This window comes from Triticum aestivum, chromosome 7D, assembly GCF_018294505.1.
Source record: "Triticum aestivum cultivar Chinese Spring chromosome 7D, IWGSC CS RefSeq v2.1, whole genome shotgun sequence".
Taxonomy (NCBI): Eukaryota; Viridiplantae; Streptophyta; class Magnoliopsida; order Poales; family Poaceae; genus Triticum; species Triticum aestivum.
Window position 1 is genome coordinate 449844469 of NC_057814.1, and position 16058 is coordinate 449860526.

At 45.4% G+C, this 16058-nt stretch overlaps 1 protein-coding gene across 1 annotated transcript; it reads left to right on the forward strand.

Annotated features, from left to right (window-relative positions):
- Positions 1–9029: 9029 nt before the first annotated feature.
- Positions 9030–14311, forward strand: LOC123165523 (uncharacterized). Its single transcript, XM_044583187.1, has 4 exons — positions 9030–9276; positions 9567–9637; positions 11441–11527; positions 14090–14311. The coding sequence occupies exons 1-4, from the start codon at positions 9180–9182 to the stop codon at positions 14123–14125; spliced, it is 291 nt and encodes a 96-aa protein (XP_044439122.1). The 5' UTR covers positions 9030–9179; the 3' UTR covers positions 14126–14311.
- Positions 14312–16058: the final 1747 nt, after the last annotated feature.

A 16058-nucleotide genomic window follows, 5' to 3' on the forward strand; every position in this document is an offset into this window, starting at 1 on the left:
CCTGTTCATCGGGAGGGGTCTGGTGTACCGCAAAACGAAGGAAACGGACCTCCTACGGTCGAAACGGGGGTCCTGTTGATTGGGAGGGGTGTGGCGTACCGCAAAACGAAGGAAACAGACTTGTGTTGGAGCGTGACGGTCGAAACGGGGGTCCTGTTCATCGGGAGGGGTGTGGCGTACCGCAAAACGGGACTCCACGGGATACTGTTCATCTCCACCGTCGACCCCCTCCAGCCTCCACAGGCTACTCTTCATCCACCGTCGACCTCCTCCAACCTCCACCTGCGACTGTTCATCCACGGGCTCCTGTTCATCCAGCCTCCACCGCGCGCTACTCCACCGGCTACTGTTCAACCAACCCTCTCCGCGGGCTCCTGTTCAACCACCCCTCCACGGGCTACTGTTCATCCAGCCCTCCACCGTCTACTGTTCATCCTGCCCTCCACGGGGTGGTCCTGTTCATCCTGCCCTCCACGGGGTCCTGTTCATCCAGCCCCAACCGGCTCGAACGATCGGGGTCCTGTTCATCCACCCCCACCGGGAACTGTTCATCCAAAACCCCCAGCAACGCTCACTGTTCATCCAGAGGCAATGCCACAGAGTCCTGTTCATCCACCCCCACCAAGAACTGTTCATCCAAACCCCCCCAGCAACGCTCACTGTTCATCCAGAGGCAGCATCGATCGGCTTCAGTTAGCAGCAGTAGCGAAGGAATCGCTCGATCGGGTTCAGTTAACAGCCATCGATCGATCGCTCGGGTTCAGTAACGCGTAGCCTGCAGTGCAATCACTTGGGTTCAGTTAGAGCCCAACGCCTCGCTCGGGTTCAGTTAGAGCCCAACGCCTCGCACCCACGCGCGTGTGTGTACGAGAGAAATGCGCATCGCTCGGCCCCGACCACCCACCGTAACCGGGAACACCCTGATATTTTCCTCGCCCTCGCTTCTACCACGGTTTTTTCCGTCATGGACGGCCCAAAGAATGTCATGCAGCTGCGTCTCCGGCCCGCCCAGGACGAAAAGCCCATTTTCTGTCATGATTTTTTGTCATAGAAGTAGGACCCCACCACATCTATGATGATACCGGGTTTTGTCACAATTATCGTCATAGAAGTGTCATAAGTATGACAGAAAAGATTTTTGTTCGGCCCAAAATGTCACGGATGTGTCTTTTTTTGGTAGTGCGCTTAGGTGTCCCTTGGCTTTATCGGGGACGAGAATGAGGCTCGTCCCGTCTGTCACCGCCTCGCCTTGCTTCGACACGCGCCCAGGCCAGCGATGCATGCGGCACCATGTAGGCAGGCAGGCAGCTGAGGTGGCGCGGTGGTGGAGCCTTCACGAAGATCTGCATGCCACCACGCAGGTGCTTGCTGAGTTGGTGTAGAGGCCGCCTGTCGCCACGCAGGTGCCTGCCCAACTGGTTGAGCTAGCAGCTGCTTGGGTACGGCGGCGGAGTCTTGGTCGACACGGGCCTGGCTGTGGCCCCGCTAATGCCCTCGGCAAGGGCCTTGCCGGGGGCCTGGCAAGGGTCTTGCCGTGGCGTTGCACTCGTCCCCGGCAAGGCGCTTCCGGGGGTCTTGTGGATTCCCTCGGCTGGGATCCCGCCGAGGGTCGCTGTCTTCTGGTCCTCATCTAATCTCACATGTTTACGATCTTGACAAAGATCTGCATGCCACCACAAAGGTGCCTCCCGAGCCCTAGTTCCAGTACAGTTGTTGGCAGCGTTTGGAACCTTTTGGGCTCAAGGGTGGCTCGCTCTGCTGGTGTTTGGGCAAGTTGCCCCAACAAGGCTCTTGCCGGGGCCGCGGAGGCCGCCCCAGCAAGGATCTTGCCGGGGGAGTCCACCACGCACCTTTGCTGTCTTGTGTTTCTGGCCTTGGCGTTGCCTCTGATCGCCTTGTGCCTTTGGCTTCTCTCCGGCTTCCCTCCTTTGCCCTGCTACGTGCGGCCGTGGTGCATGGTTCTGACTGCCCGTGCACAAGTAAAGGGGTAAAAAGGAGAGCCCTACTTTTGTACACCAACAATGTGTGAATACATAGACAAACAGAGTGTCACTAGTATGCCTCTACTTGACTAGCCCGTTGATCAAAGATGGTTAAGTTTCCTAGCCATTGACATGAGTTGTCATTTGATTAACGGGATCACATCATTAGAGAATGATGTGATTGACTTGATCCATCCGTTAGCTTAGCACTATGATCGTTTAGTTTATTGCTATTGCTTTCTTCATGACTTATACATGTTCCTATGACTATGTGATTATGCAACTCCCGAATACCGGAGAACACTTAGTGTGCTATCAAACGTCACAACGTAACTGGGTGATTATAAAGATGCTCTATAGGTGTCTCCGATGGTGTTTATTGGGTTGGCATAGATCTAGATTAGGATTTGTCACTCCGTGTTCCGGAGAGGTATCTCTGGGCCCTCTCGGTAATGCACATCACTATAAGCCTTGCAAGCAATGTGACTAATGAGTTAGTTGCGGGAGGATGCATTACAGAACGAGCAAAGAGACTTGCCCGTAACGAGATTGAACTAGGTATTGAGATACCGACGATCGAATCTCGGGCAATTAACATACCGATGACAAAGGGAACAACGTATGTTGTTATGCGGTTTGACCGATAAAGATCTTCGTAGAATATGTAGGAACCAATATGAGCATCCAGGTTCCGCTATGGGTTATTGACCGGAAGTGAGTCTCGGTCATGTCTACATAGTTCTCGAACCCGTAGGGTCCGCACGCTTAACGTTCGATGACGATCGGTATTATGAGTTTATGTGTTTTGATGTACCGAAGGTAGTTCGGAGTCACGGATGTGATCACGGACATGACGAGGAGTCTCGAAATGGTCAAGACATAAAGATTGATATATTGGACGACTATATTCGGACACCGGAAATATTCCAGAGAAGTTTCGGATAAAACCGGAGTGCCGGAGGGTTACCGGAACCCCTCGGGGGAACTAATGGGCCAGATGGGCCTTAGTGGAGAGAGAGAGGGGCGGCTAGGGCAGGCCACGTGCCCCCTCCCCCTTGGGTCCGAATTGGACTAGGGAAGGGGGGCGCCGCCCCCCCTTTCCTTCTCCATCTCTCCCTCTCCTTCCTTCCCCCTCTCTTCCCTTGTTGGAAACCTACTAGGAATAGGATTCCTAGTAGGAATCCTACTTGGGGCGTGCCCCAGGAGGGCCGGCCGGCCTCCCCCTTTCTCCTTTAATTACGGGGGCAGGGGGCACCCTAGAACACACAAGTTGACAGTTGTCTTAGCCGTGTGCGGTGCCCCCCTCCACAGATTTCCACCTCGGTCATCTCTTTGCAGTGCTTAGGCGAAGCCCTGCGCCAGTAACTTCATCATCACCGTCACCACGCCGTCGTGCTGAAGAAACTCTCCCTCGACCTCAACTGGATCTAGAGTTAGTGGGACGTCATCGAGCTGAACGTGTGCAGGTCGCGGAGGTGCCGTACCTTCAATGCTAGGATCGGTCGGATCGTGAAGATGTACGACTACATCAACCGCGTTGTCATAACGCTTCCTCTTTCGGTCTACGAGGGTACGTAGACAACACTCTCCCCTCTCGTTGCCATGCATCACCTAGATAGATCTTGCGTGATCGTAGGATTTTTTTTGAAATTACTGCGTTCCCCAACATTTTATGATTATGAAATTTCGCAAATGGATGTCAAAACTGCATTCCTTAATGGATATCTTAAAGAAGAGTTGTATATGATGCAACCAGAAGGTTTTGTCGATCCTAAAGTTGCTAACAAAGTGTGCAAGCTCCGACGATCCATTTATGGACTGGTGCAAGCCTCTCGGAGTTGGAATATACGCTTTGATAGTGTGATCAAAGCATATGGTTTTATACAGACTTTTGGAGAAGCCTGTATTTACAAGAAAGTGAGTGGGAGCTCTGTAGCATTTCTAATATTATATGTGGATGACATATTGTTGATTGGAAATAATACAGAATTTCTGGATAGCATAAAAGGATACTTGAATAAGAATTTTTCAATGAAAGACCTCGGTGGAGCGGCTTATATATTGGGCATCAAGATCTATAGAGATAGATCAAGACGCTTAATTGGACTTTCACAAAGCACATACCTTGATAAAGTTTTGAAGAAGTTCAAAATGGATCAGTCAAAGAAAGGGTTCTTGCCTGTGTTACAAGGTGTGAAGTTGAGTCAGACTCAATGCGTTCCCCAACAGGAGTTTCTCTCGAAAGAAGTGAGTGGGAGGAATGTAGAACTTGATGAGGTAATTGTACCTTCTCCCGAATTGGAAAGTAGTTCATCACAGAAATCAGTTCCAGTGATTCCTACACCAATTAGTGGGGAAGTTAATGATGATGATCATGAAACTTCAGATGAAGTTACTACTGAACCTCGTAGGTCAACCAGAGTACGGACCGCACTAGAGTGGTACGGTAATCCTGTTCTGGAGGTCATCTTACTTGACCATGACGAACCTACGAACTATGAGGAAGCAATGATGAGCCCAGATTCCGCAAAATGGCTTGAGGCCATGAAATCTGAGATGGGATGCATGTATGAAAATAAAGTGTGGACTTTGGTTGACTTTCCCGATGATTAGCAAGCCATAGAGAATAAATGCATCTTCAAGAAGAAGACTGACGCTGACGGTAATGTTACTGTCTACAAAGCTCGACTTGTTGCGAAAGGTTTCCGACAAGTTCAAGGAGTTAACTACGATGAGACCTTCTCACCCGTAGCGATGCTTAAGTCTGTCTGAATCATGTTAGTAATTGCCGCATTTTATGATTATGAAATTTCGCAAATGGATGTCAAAACTGCATTCCTTAATGGATATCTTAAAGAAGAGTTGTATATGATGCAACCAGAAGGTTTTGTCGATCCTAAAGGTCCTAACAAGCTCTGTAGCATTTCTAATATTATATGTGGATGACATATTGTTGATTGGAAATAATACAGAATTTCTGGATAGCATAAAAGGATACTTGAATAAGAATTTTTCAATGAAAGACCTCGGTGAAGCTGCTTATATATTGGGCATCAAGATCTATAGAGATAGATCAAGACGCTTAATTGGACTTTCAAAAAGCACATACCTTGATAAAGTTTTGAAGAAGTTCAAAATGGATCAGTCAAAGAAAGGGTTCTTGCCTGTGTTACAAGGTGTGAAGTTGAGTCAGACTCAATAATGCCCGACCACTGCAGAAGATAGAGAAAAAATGAAAGTCATTCCCTATGCCTCAGCCATAGGTTTTATCATGTATGCAATGCTGTGTACCAGACCTGATGTGTGACTTGCTATAAGTTTAGCAGGGAGGTACCAAAGTAATCCAGGAGTGGATCACTGGACAACGGTCAAGAACATCCTGAAATACCTGAAAAGGACTAAGGATATGTTTCTCGTTTATGGAGGTGAGAAAGAGCTTATCGTAAATGGTTACGTCGATGCAAGCTTTGACACTGATCCGGATGACTCTAAGTCACAAATCGGATACATATTTATATTGAATGGTGGAGCTGTCAGTTGGTGCAGTACCAAGCAGAGCGTCGTGGCGGGATCTACGTGTGAAGCGGAGTACATAGCTGCTTCAGAAGCAGCAAATGAAGTAGTCTGGATAAAGGAGTTCATATCCGATCTGGGTGTAATACCTAGTGCATCGTGTCCAATGAAATATTTTGTGACAATACTGGAGCAATAGCCTTGGTGAAGGAATCCAGATTTCACAAGAGAACCAAACACATCAAGAGACGCTTCAATTCCATCCGCGATCAAGTCAAGGAGGGAGACATAGAGATTTGCAAAATACATATGAATCTGAATGTTGTAGACCCGTTTACTAAGCCTCTTCCACGAGCAAAACATGATCAACACCAAGACTCCATGGGTGTTAGAATCATTACTATGTAATCTAGATTATTGACTCTAGTGCAAGTGGGAGACTGAAGGAAATATTCCCTAGAGGCAATAATAAAGTTGTTATTGTATTTCCTTATATCATTATAAATGTTTATTATTCATGCTAGAATTGTATTAACCGAAAACTTAGTACATGTGTGAATATATAGACAAACAGCGTGTCCCTAGTATGCCTCTACTTGACTAGCTCGTTAATCAAAGATGGTTAAGTTTCCTGACCATAGACATGTGTTGTCATTTGATCAACAGGATCACATCATTAGATAATGATGTGATGGAAAAGACCCATACGTTAGCTTAGCATAACGATCGTTTAGTTTTATTGCTATTGCTTTCTTCATGACTTATACATATTCCTCTGACTATGAGATTATGCAACTCCCGAATACCGGAGGACCACTTTGTGTGCTATCAAACGTCACAACGTAACTGGGTGATTATAAAGATGCTCTACAGGTGTCTCCGATGGTGTTTGTTGAGTTGGCATAGATCGAGATTAGGATATGTCACTCCGAGTATCAGAGAGGTATCTCTCGGCCCTCTCGATAATGCACATCACTATAAGCCTTGCAAGCAATGTAACTAATGAGTTAGTTGCGGGACGATGCATTACGGAACGAGTAAAGAGACTTGCCGGTAACGAGATTGAACCAGGTATGATGATACTGACGATCGAATCTCGGGAAAGTAACATACCGATGACAAAGGGAATGACGTATGTTGTTATGCGGTTTGACCGATGAAGATCTTCGTAGAATATGTAGGAGCCAATATGAGCATCCAGGTTCCGCTATTGGTTATTGACCGGAGATGTGTCTCGGTCATGTCTGCATAGTTCTCGAACCCGTAGGGTCCGCACGCTTAACGTTCGATGACGATTTGCATTATGAGTTATGTGTTTTGGTGACCGAAGTTTGTTCGGAGTCCCGGATGAGATCATGGACTTGACGAGGAGTCTCAAGATGGCCGAGAGGTAAAGATTGATATACTGGAAGGTTATATACGGACACCGGAATGGTTCCGAAGAAGATCGGGGATATTCCGGAGTACCGAAAGGTTACCGGAACCCCCCGGGAAAGTTAATGGGCCTATTGGGCCATAGTGGAGGAGAGGAGGCAGGCCATAGGAGGTGGGGCGCGCCCCCTTGCCCCAATCCGAAATTGGACAAGGGGAGGGGGCGCGGCCCTCCTCTTTCCTTCTCCTTCTCCCTCCTTTCCCCTTTCCCCTCTCCGTTAGATGGAAGGAAGGGGGGCCGAATCCTACTAGGAACGGAGTCCTAGTAGGACTCCCCCCTCATGGCGCGCCCCCCTTGGGCCGGCCTCCTCCTGCCCCCTCCTTTATATACGTGGGCAGGGGGGCACCCCAAAGACACAACAGTTGTTTCTTAGTCGTGTGCGGTGCCCCCCTCCACAGTTTACCACCTCGGTCATATAGTTGTAGTGCTTAGGCGAAGCCCTGCGCGGATCACATCACCAACACCGTCGCCACGCCGTCGTGCTGATGAAACTCTCCCTCGACCCTCTACTGGATCAAGAGCTCAAGGGACGTCATCGTGCTGAACGTGTGCTGAACACGGAGGTGCCGTACGTTCGGTACTTGGATCGGTTGGATCGTGAAGACGTTCGACTACATCAACTGCGTTACTAAACGCTTCCGCTTTCGGTCTACGAGGGTACGTGGACACACTCTCCTGTCTCGTTGTTATGCATCTCCTAGATAGATCTTGCGTGATCGTAGGAATTTTTTTAAATTACTACGTTCCCCAACAGATAGTCGATGAGACGTCCAATACAACGCGCCATCTGAACTATATCCACATTTTCATATTGCACATCTTAAATTGTTGCGCGCTCTTCGATTGCATGAATGTATTGATCTTTGTGATCAGATTGACTGGATTTCCAACACTGTCAATAACCATATTGGAGTTGGTTTAGCGATTTCTAAGGCGCATCATCGCCGTATGGAGTAGTTGGGTCGCCAAAGTTTCCTCCAAAAGAATTGATACTATCTCATCGAAAGATAGGTACACACTTCTACCCATACACTCCCTTGCATCTCACTAGCAGCATCAGGAAAAATAGTGTAAGGCCGAAAAATGTCAAAATCCAAGAAGATTTTTGCACACATTCAAGATAAGAACCGTCCTCTTCTTCCACTTACTGAGCTCCTTGTCACTCGAGATGCGAGGAGTGTGCTACCAAAGAGCAGCAACGTTGATGACCAACTTGACACAATGCATGAACCTTGACGTCACACTCGCAATTGAGGTGGAGAAGATCAGAATGACTCGATATGCAAGTTAAAAGAGGAAGGGAGCATGGGTGGAAGGGTGGGTGACTGACAACGCCGGTCTGAATCAGGCGATGATGTTCTGTTGCAGATAGAAGATATCATTCAAATCATAGATATGGTCAATGGGGGCAGCGACACCGCCCCTCCATCCTGCTCCATTGTTTTCTCTCGTCATTGTTCCAGTCGTCGACCATAGCTCGACGGTGCATGAGGAGATTGGCTAGCGGGGGCGACCTTGCGGTGTTGGCGAGCAAGTCTAAGGCCAAGAGTTTGGCTTTGCAACGACTATAAACCCTATAGAAGGGGCACTTGGGACTCCGTAGGAAGATATAATAGAGGGAGATTTTGGGTCTTCAGTTTGACTAATAAAATGTGTGTAACATATGCTAATAAGTATATGTTTATAAATTTAATTCAACCAAGGATCCAAAAATATTTAATTTCGCTAGTCAAATCGATGACTAAAAATTTGTGTCGGCATGACAAACCCTGATAGAGGTTTTCGAGTTGGTATTTATGGCTAGGTTTTTTTGGGGGGAGGGGAAGAGGTGGTGTCCGTGCAACGGCAAAGTGGTTGCGGTTGTTTTTCCCATCAATCAAGATTTTTCAATCGTGGTGCTCAACCATCAAGGATCAAAACCCATGTTTGACGTTTGATTTTCATTAATGCAGATTATTTTTTAAGTGGGAGCGACATTTTCATTGATAACAGGACCCCCATGATGATTTTGTCAATCATGAAGTTATGCCACGTGAATGTTTTTTTTTGGGGAAATGATTTTTTCTTAAATCTTAAAAAAAACCCTCAACCATTCTGAGCAGTGGACCATGTCTGAGATCCAACTACGGCCAGAACGCTTTGAGCGGGGAGCGGGCCGAGGACGCAACATATCCACCACCACCACCACCATTTAGGGTTAGAGGATTTGCGCTCTCCAGACACATCGCCCCAAAGTAGGTCGAATCGAAGCGATGGCGTCTCGTCTGCTTGCGGCGGCCTCCTCCTCCTCCTCGTCTTCCTCCCCCCTCGCTCGCCTCATCTCCAGCCGCCGTATGGCCGGCGCCGCAGGTATGCTTGGATCTGAGAATGTGCGCCTTCTCCTCCCCTTCCCAGATCCGAGAATCCCACACACGGATCGTTCGGATCCGCCGGTCGTGCGTCGGGCGTCGCCGGTTGTTGACCCCGATTCGGTTATGCAATTGGTTGTCCATGAGGGGGATGTAGGCAGCCTAGGGGGAGCGTGCTGTCCGCCAGAAATCAGGGCCCCTTTCCCTCTGTAGTTTTTGTGCGGCGCGTCCTTGTGCTTGATGTCTCCTACTTTTTTTTGATCGATCGATTCGTCTTGTGTGCTTGAACAGATCACCACGGATCGACAAAGGTGAACATGTGGCAGGAGCCCTTGAACCCCGGCAACTGGAAGGAAGAGCACGTGAGTTTTCCCCCACCCACACCGCAGTAAAGAGCATCGATTTCTATTTGTTCCTTTTAGGAGAGCTTTCTACTTGATGCCTGTGGCATACAACAAGTGTAGGCAGGCTTTTTATTAGTATTGTATTAGTTATTTTCTTGAGATAGATCAAGTAGCAAGACTGTTAATTTAAATTAGGGTTGCTTGTATTTTTGCTTTCATTCAGAGATTATTCCGCACCTTCTTTTGATCTCATTTGATGTGTGCTGTACAATTACTACTGCTTACTACTTACTAAGCCTTTTGTCCCAAACAAGTTGGGGTAGGCTAGATATGAAACCCTTTCACGAGGACTTCCCAGGAGGTCACCCATCCCAGTACCACTCTCGCCCAAATGGGTTTCATACCCAAAGGACTGGCTAGTTTTTACACAACCCTTAGATATGAAACCATTTCACGAGGACTTCCCAGGAGGTCACCCATCCTAGTACTACTCTCGCTCAAATGGGTTTCATACCCATGGGACTGACTAGTTTTTACGTTGGCTCGCCAAGCCTATCACAACCCTCCTCCTTTACCCGGGCTTGGGACCGGCTATGCCTAGAAGACATAGGCGGAGTTGATGTGTGCTGTACAATAAGACCGTAAAATCGAACTCCATTGTCACAACCGTGCAGTGTGGCCAATGTTTTTTTTTCTTACCTAGTTCAGGAGTAAAGGGGAAGGTTTGTTTCATCTATGGTCATAACGTACCATAGATATAATAGTCAGATTAATCTTTTTGCACTGTAAGGTGGATACTTCATGCACGTCTTATTCTTGAATATTTTTCCAAGTGGATGTAGAGGTACATGTATCAGTGTTCTGAGCAACCACTAGAGGCAAAGTTGTCATGAAAATTGATGAGTTGATTAAGAGGAACAAACAGTCAAGATCTGCTTTACAGAAACTGCAGTAATTGGTTTAGGGTTCCAAGAGGTTTTAGGTTAGGTTGGCAAAATGCAGGTTAATTAAAATTGTGTCTCTTTTCTATGGTCGCTCAACAATATGTTTTCGCTTTCAGCTTTCATGGCTCATCCACTGTGATCAAGTCTTACAAGTTGTTAGTGATTCGTTACAGGAAAACACCATGCAAGCGCTATTTAAAAAATGCAAGAATGACTCATTCATATGGACTATGTAATAGCATTTTGAAGATTCACGTGTCCACTTGATATATCTTTCTTAGCTACAATGTTGTTCATCTGGTACTGTAGAGTACCTTACTGGCGTCCTTGAGCTTGTGGGTCAACTAATCACAAAGTTAATTTCGAAAGGTCTTTATACTACTTTTGAAATATCATGCTATAACTGTGCAGCAAGTCCAAATGTACTTGTTTTAATTTAATCTCCCTCTTGTTAGTAATTACAGAACTAATACAGGTTAGACCTCCTAGTTACTCTTTGACCAGAAGCTTCCCATCCTTTGTTATCATTCATCTTTGTTGAAAAGATCATATTGTAAATTTGACTTTGTCTGGCCACTTTAATAGATTGCTCATTTTCCTGTTCCCTTTTCTCATCGATGTGCCTTTTGAGGAGGAATATTTCTGCAGCCCCTATCATGTGCGATGCAGTCAAATCGGTGTTCTTACTTACACTGTCTGCTTTGCATTATGTTCGTGTGGCATGCTATCTGCCTTCTAAGCGTCTGTCCATATGGATATAAATAAATGACTTTCAGTTAAACTATTCTGATGGTTTTTTAACGTATACTTTTTCATAGCTTATTTTGGGTTGTATTCTTGTTTTTTGTTATTTATTATGTTGTCGTACCTTCTGCAGTTTGTGCTAACCAGCTTAGCGATGTGGGGCGCTATTATATATGGTGGATTGAAGGTGTTTGGCGGGAAAAAAGAAGTGAAAACCGAGGTATTGACTTGTCTGTACGAAACATTGACAGTGTTATTGTACATAGTTCATCGTGCAAGAATTTTTCAAGGATTATTTTGGTAGTTACCAATACATGACCATGCGGCATTTTACATTGTTAAGTGCTAAATAAAAAATTCATATGTATCATAATTCGTTAACGCAGTTAGCAGATGTTGTTGAGCTAACTGCGGTGATGTTGTCATTTGATGTTTATTTTATTTTGTCACTTACCTTCTGATGGCATTCTTTACTCTAGGGATTTCTTGCAAGAGTCTAATTAGTTAAATAGGTAGCAATCATTGTTTATAAGGCGTCTCGCCTTGGACGCTTAGGCGACGTTTAGGTGTCAAGGCGGTTGGTGCTCACCTTACCGCCTTAGAAACAAGCAATCCTTTACCGTTGATGCATCTGTTAACAAAGAATTTTCTTTACTAGCAAAATACTTGGATACTGTATGTCCCTTCTCCCTTGGGATGGATGGTTCCGAGTCGTACAGTCAAGTCAAGTCCTCATGCCTCCATCTCAGCGATTAGTCGCCAAGTCGCCATGTTTACCAGTACCAGCTTGGTGATTAGTCGGCAACTCAAGAACAAAGGTTGCAATGATATTACACAATCATGCACCCATTAGAGATGGATGGTCGAGCTGCATTGATTCTAAGCAATCGTGCACCTATATAACTTTGTTCAGCATGTGCCTATTTGACTTCTTCAGGCTATAGGAACTGTACCATTAATCATATGAGATTCAAATGATACTTCTTGGAGACATGAAGTGTTGCTGATTTCTCAAATAAAAATGCATAATTTCTAATATACATTTATGTATCATCAAATTCTTATTCATTGGTTTACGAATTAAGTTTGGCCCTTGCAAATTCTGCATTAGTTGAGTTAATAATTGCACTTTCTCTCCCCTAATGCACAATCAGATCATTTCAGTAATTCCTCATATTTGCCTTTAGTCATTCTATTGCATTAACATGATGTTGTTAGATACACGCGTGAAACAATATGTTTCATTTTTTTACGTGGGTTTGGGTCATGTTATTTAGCATGTTGATTTCTATTTTTTCATCGGTTATTGTACTCTCTCCTATCCATATTAATTGTCACCAATTTAGTACAAAGTTGTGCTAATTCAACGACAATTAGTATGGATCGGAGGGAGTACTTTATATATGTATATGATTTTTACTGTTGGAATTTGATTGAGTATATTTTGGGCGATGTTACAAAATAAATGCATTGCACGTACCCGATTGGTACAGTTTGGTACTCTTTGGATACAATTGCACTATGTCTGCCCTTGTTCCTTGTTGGTTTGTATCTTTTGTTTCCAGTTAATTATATCTAAACTTGCTAGGTATTCTTAATAAAAAAATGAGATTTATTTTTATAAAGATGGTATGGTACAACTGATTGTTTTGGGTAGGTTTTGTTACTGCACAAACACAAATTCTAACATGTAGTAGACATTTTGAAGCCGTCACATGCCCCAAGTCCCCAAACCTGCAGCAGGTACCGATAGGAAAGCACCTGGCAAGGCGAACCCACTACTATTAACAACTTGATTTTCTAATGCTGCATACCTTCGTGTGCCTGTTGCCGCCTGCTTGTTGGAACTCCGCCCTCAGGATCGATCATATCAAATCACGATGAACACGCACGCTCAAAAACTTATAGCCAAAGGCACCTGTTGTGCCTTTCTTTTGCCTCTTTATTTTTCATTTTTCTGGTTTTCTCACCTCATTATTGCTTTTTGTTTTTCTCTCGATGTTACACATCAAAGCTGCATCCGTGGTCACATATATATATATATATATATATATACATGACCTGAACCGACCTATAGCTAACCCCTAGACCTACTACAAATCCTAGTTGGATACAACTTCCTAAGCTAGAATTAACACAAAATAACTAGGACTAGGTACTACCCTAGGACAGACTACTACTAGCTACACGCGTACACACCCAAGACAACTCCTAGCCGGACCAATCGACTTGGCTGGAAACTAATTGCTTAACCTGCTAGACAAGATTACTACTAACACTGCTGGCCTAGGTCCTGACCACATCCATAACACTGCATGTCTACTTTGATGGTTGGCATTTTCTTTTGGCGTTTTGCTACAGACCTACAGTTATTGGTTTTGTCTAGCATGTCTTTAGCCTTTTGCTGTAGTTAGTTATAGTTTCTATCTTCACATCCACATGTAAGCTGTTTAGGCCTAGGCCTTGTTATAGAATCAAAGATATAGATGGAACTTTAATGAGGCCCCTGACATTTTACTAGCTAAATCAAATAAGTGGGGAAAACACAAAATGTGGAGATATCAGATATGAAGGTGAGGTCAAACAGTAGCCAAGCTATTCTAGTAGTTCACTACCATAGTCAGATGGCATTTTAATAGCCTGTGTGCACTCTTTGCATCGTTTATGCCTTTGGAGAAGCGATGTAAATTTTGAATTAGATGCCATACCATTCTTGTGTCGCATGTAAATTTGCCAGTGCTCAATCCAATTTGTACCTTAATCTGGTATGCTATTGTTACAGGCGGGGTCAGCGCCAGCAGCAGCACCGGCACATTAAACTTCATCCGAGCTTTATTTTCTTACCGCAATCTGTTTTAAGTATGTTGTTGACGATAAATTGAGACCAAGTTTGTAAGGCTGGCAAGGTTAAGGAGCTGCGCTGCCCAGCCACCATGAATAATCTGAACGTGGTGTAACTTTTCATCCAACAATTTTTCTACTACAGGAAGTTGGAAATATGCTATTTTCTGTGTGAGCACTCAGTTTCCTATAATTTACACACAGACTAATGTTCAGGAAATCGTCAACTGGTAACTGCTTGGTTGATGGTAACTAGGTGATTAATAATTGTCAAATTGGCAAGTTAATTGTCTGATAAATCAGTAATCGGTGGCCCATTGAGAAGGAATTTAGTATCGGTATACATTTTGATCAATGATAAACCTTGAAAATGAAATGTTCCCTTTCTTTTTAAAATGGCAGGAGAAGCATAATTCTTTTTTGAGTATTCACATCTGATTTTACAATGTCAATTAGAAAGGGGAGGGATTGCATCAAAAGTAGCATAAACATCGAGGCTAAGCGCCTCCCTCGCTCAGAGATGAGCCGCCGATGTATTTGATTCCCTCTTGAGAGATACAGAAGCTTTAATCCATGTAAAAGGTGGGAGATGATTTCATTTCCCTGAAGACTTGGATCGGTCATCCCCATTATGCCAAGTGTACAAACAACTTGACGGTCTGTCTCGATCACCACTTGGGTGAACCCCTTTGACATTGCAAGTAGCATAGCGTCAATGCAAGCCAAGGTTTCAATTACCAGGGGCTCTCCAATAACATCATATTTCGACATCAGCCAAGGTTTCAATTACCGGAGGCTCTCCAATAGCAGCACACTTGGACATCCTTCCCATAACAAAACTGATTTCATGATTGTTCTATTGCACCAGTTGCAGCCCCTCCATGGCTTGCACAAGTAGCACTGTCTTTATCCATCGCTCTTCTGCCGGCTTCCTGATAACTTTCAGTTTCTACCCGCACAGCAGGTCCCGGGACGTCCGAAGATGAGATCAATTCATCTATGATTTGCATGGATTTCCTCCCTCCGTAAACTAATATAAGAATGTTTAGATTATTAAAATAGTGATCTAAACGCTCTTATATTAGTTTACAGAGGAAGTATTAGATTGATACTTGATCTCCTTGTGCGCATATTTGTTCCTGTTCGACCATATAGCCCACACTGTAATCGCTGCTTTGTCCTTCGACAAGAAGGTTGGGTCCAGGATATCTCTAGACCACGTCAAAGGGTGAAGTTGCGGTAACTTGAGCTCGAGATAATCCTGCGCCGACTCACAAAACAACACAAACCGCATGGTTGCACTTCACTAGAGCATGAAATAATGACTTCCTCATGGCCACACATCGGGCAGTATGCCTCTGCCATCACATGTCGTCTCCTATCGGGCAGTTCACGTTAGGAGGGCAGCGTAACCGTATCTCCAACGTCGATTCTCAAACTTCCCGCATTTATTTAGACCGTGAAAGCCATCTAACGCGGACCTGTATCGATCCGCAACGCGGTCCGGACGTGTTTCCTCCCGCAAACCGAAGACAAAATGTGAGGGAGGTTTGCGGGAGTCCGGATCACTATCCTATCATGCCTGCCTCTGACTGCCCTGGCCCACCAAACCACCCATCTTCCCTTCTCACACTTTTCATCCCACGCGCCGTGCCGCTTACCGGGCCGCATTTATGCCAGCCCAGAGCATGCAGCGGCCGACATTGATGTCATGATTTGACCGGACGGGAATGCGGCGCAGACGGACGCGATCTCTCGGGCGTCGTCGCCACTTCAACGGATGCCGCGTCCTGAGAAACCAACTCGGGCCGTTGCGCCGCATTGAAGTGGGCTGACCGCCCCTCCGCTTGGCCTGGTCGCGGCTATTTAAACCGGACTCCGGCGTCATTCAGAACCACCATCCTCTTCCC

Bases quoted from the DNA above. Each gene is read 5' to 3' on its own strand.
- LOC123165523 (XM_044583187.1), top strand. From the start codon at position 9,180: ATGGCGTCTCGTCTGCTTGCGGCGGCCTCCTCCTCCTCCTCGTCTTCC. The intron at 9,638-11,440 runs GTGAGTTTTCCC...TACCTTCTGCAG, and splicing joins GCAACTGGAAGGAAGAGCAC to TTTGTGCTAACCAGCTTAGC. The intron at 11,528-14,089 runs GTATTGACTTGT...CTATTGTTACAG, and splicing joins AAAAAGAAGTGAAAACCGAG to GCGGGGTCAGCGCCAGCAGC.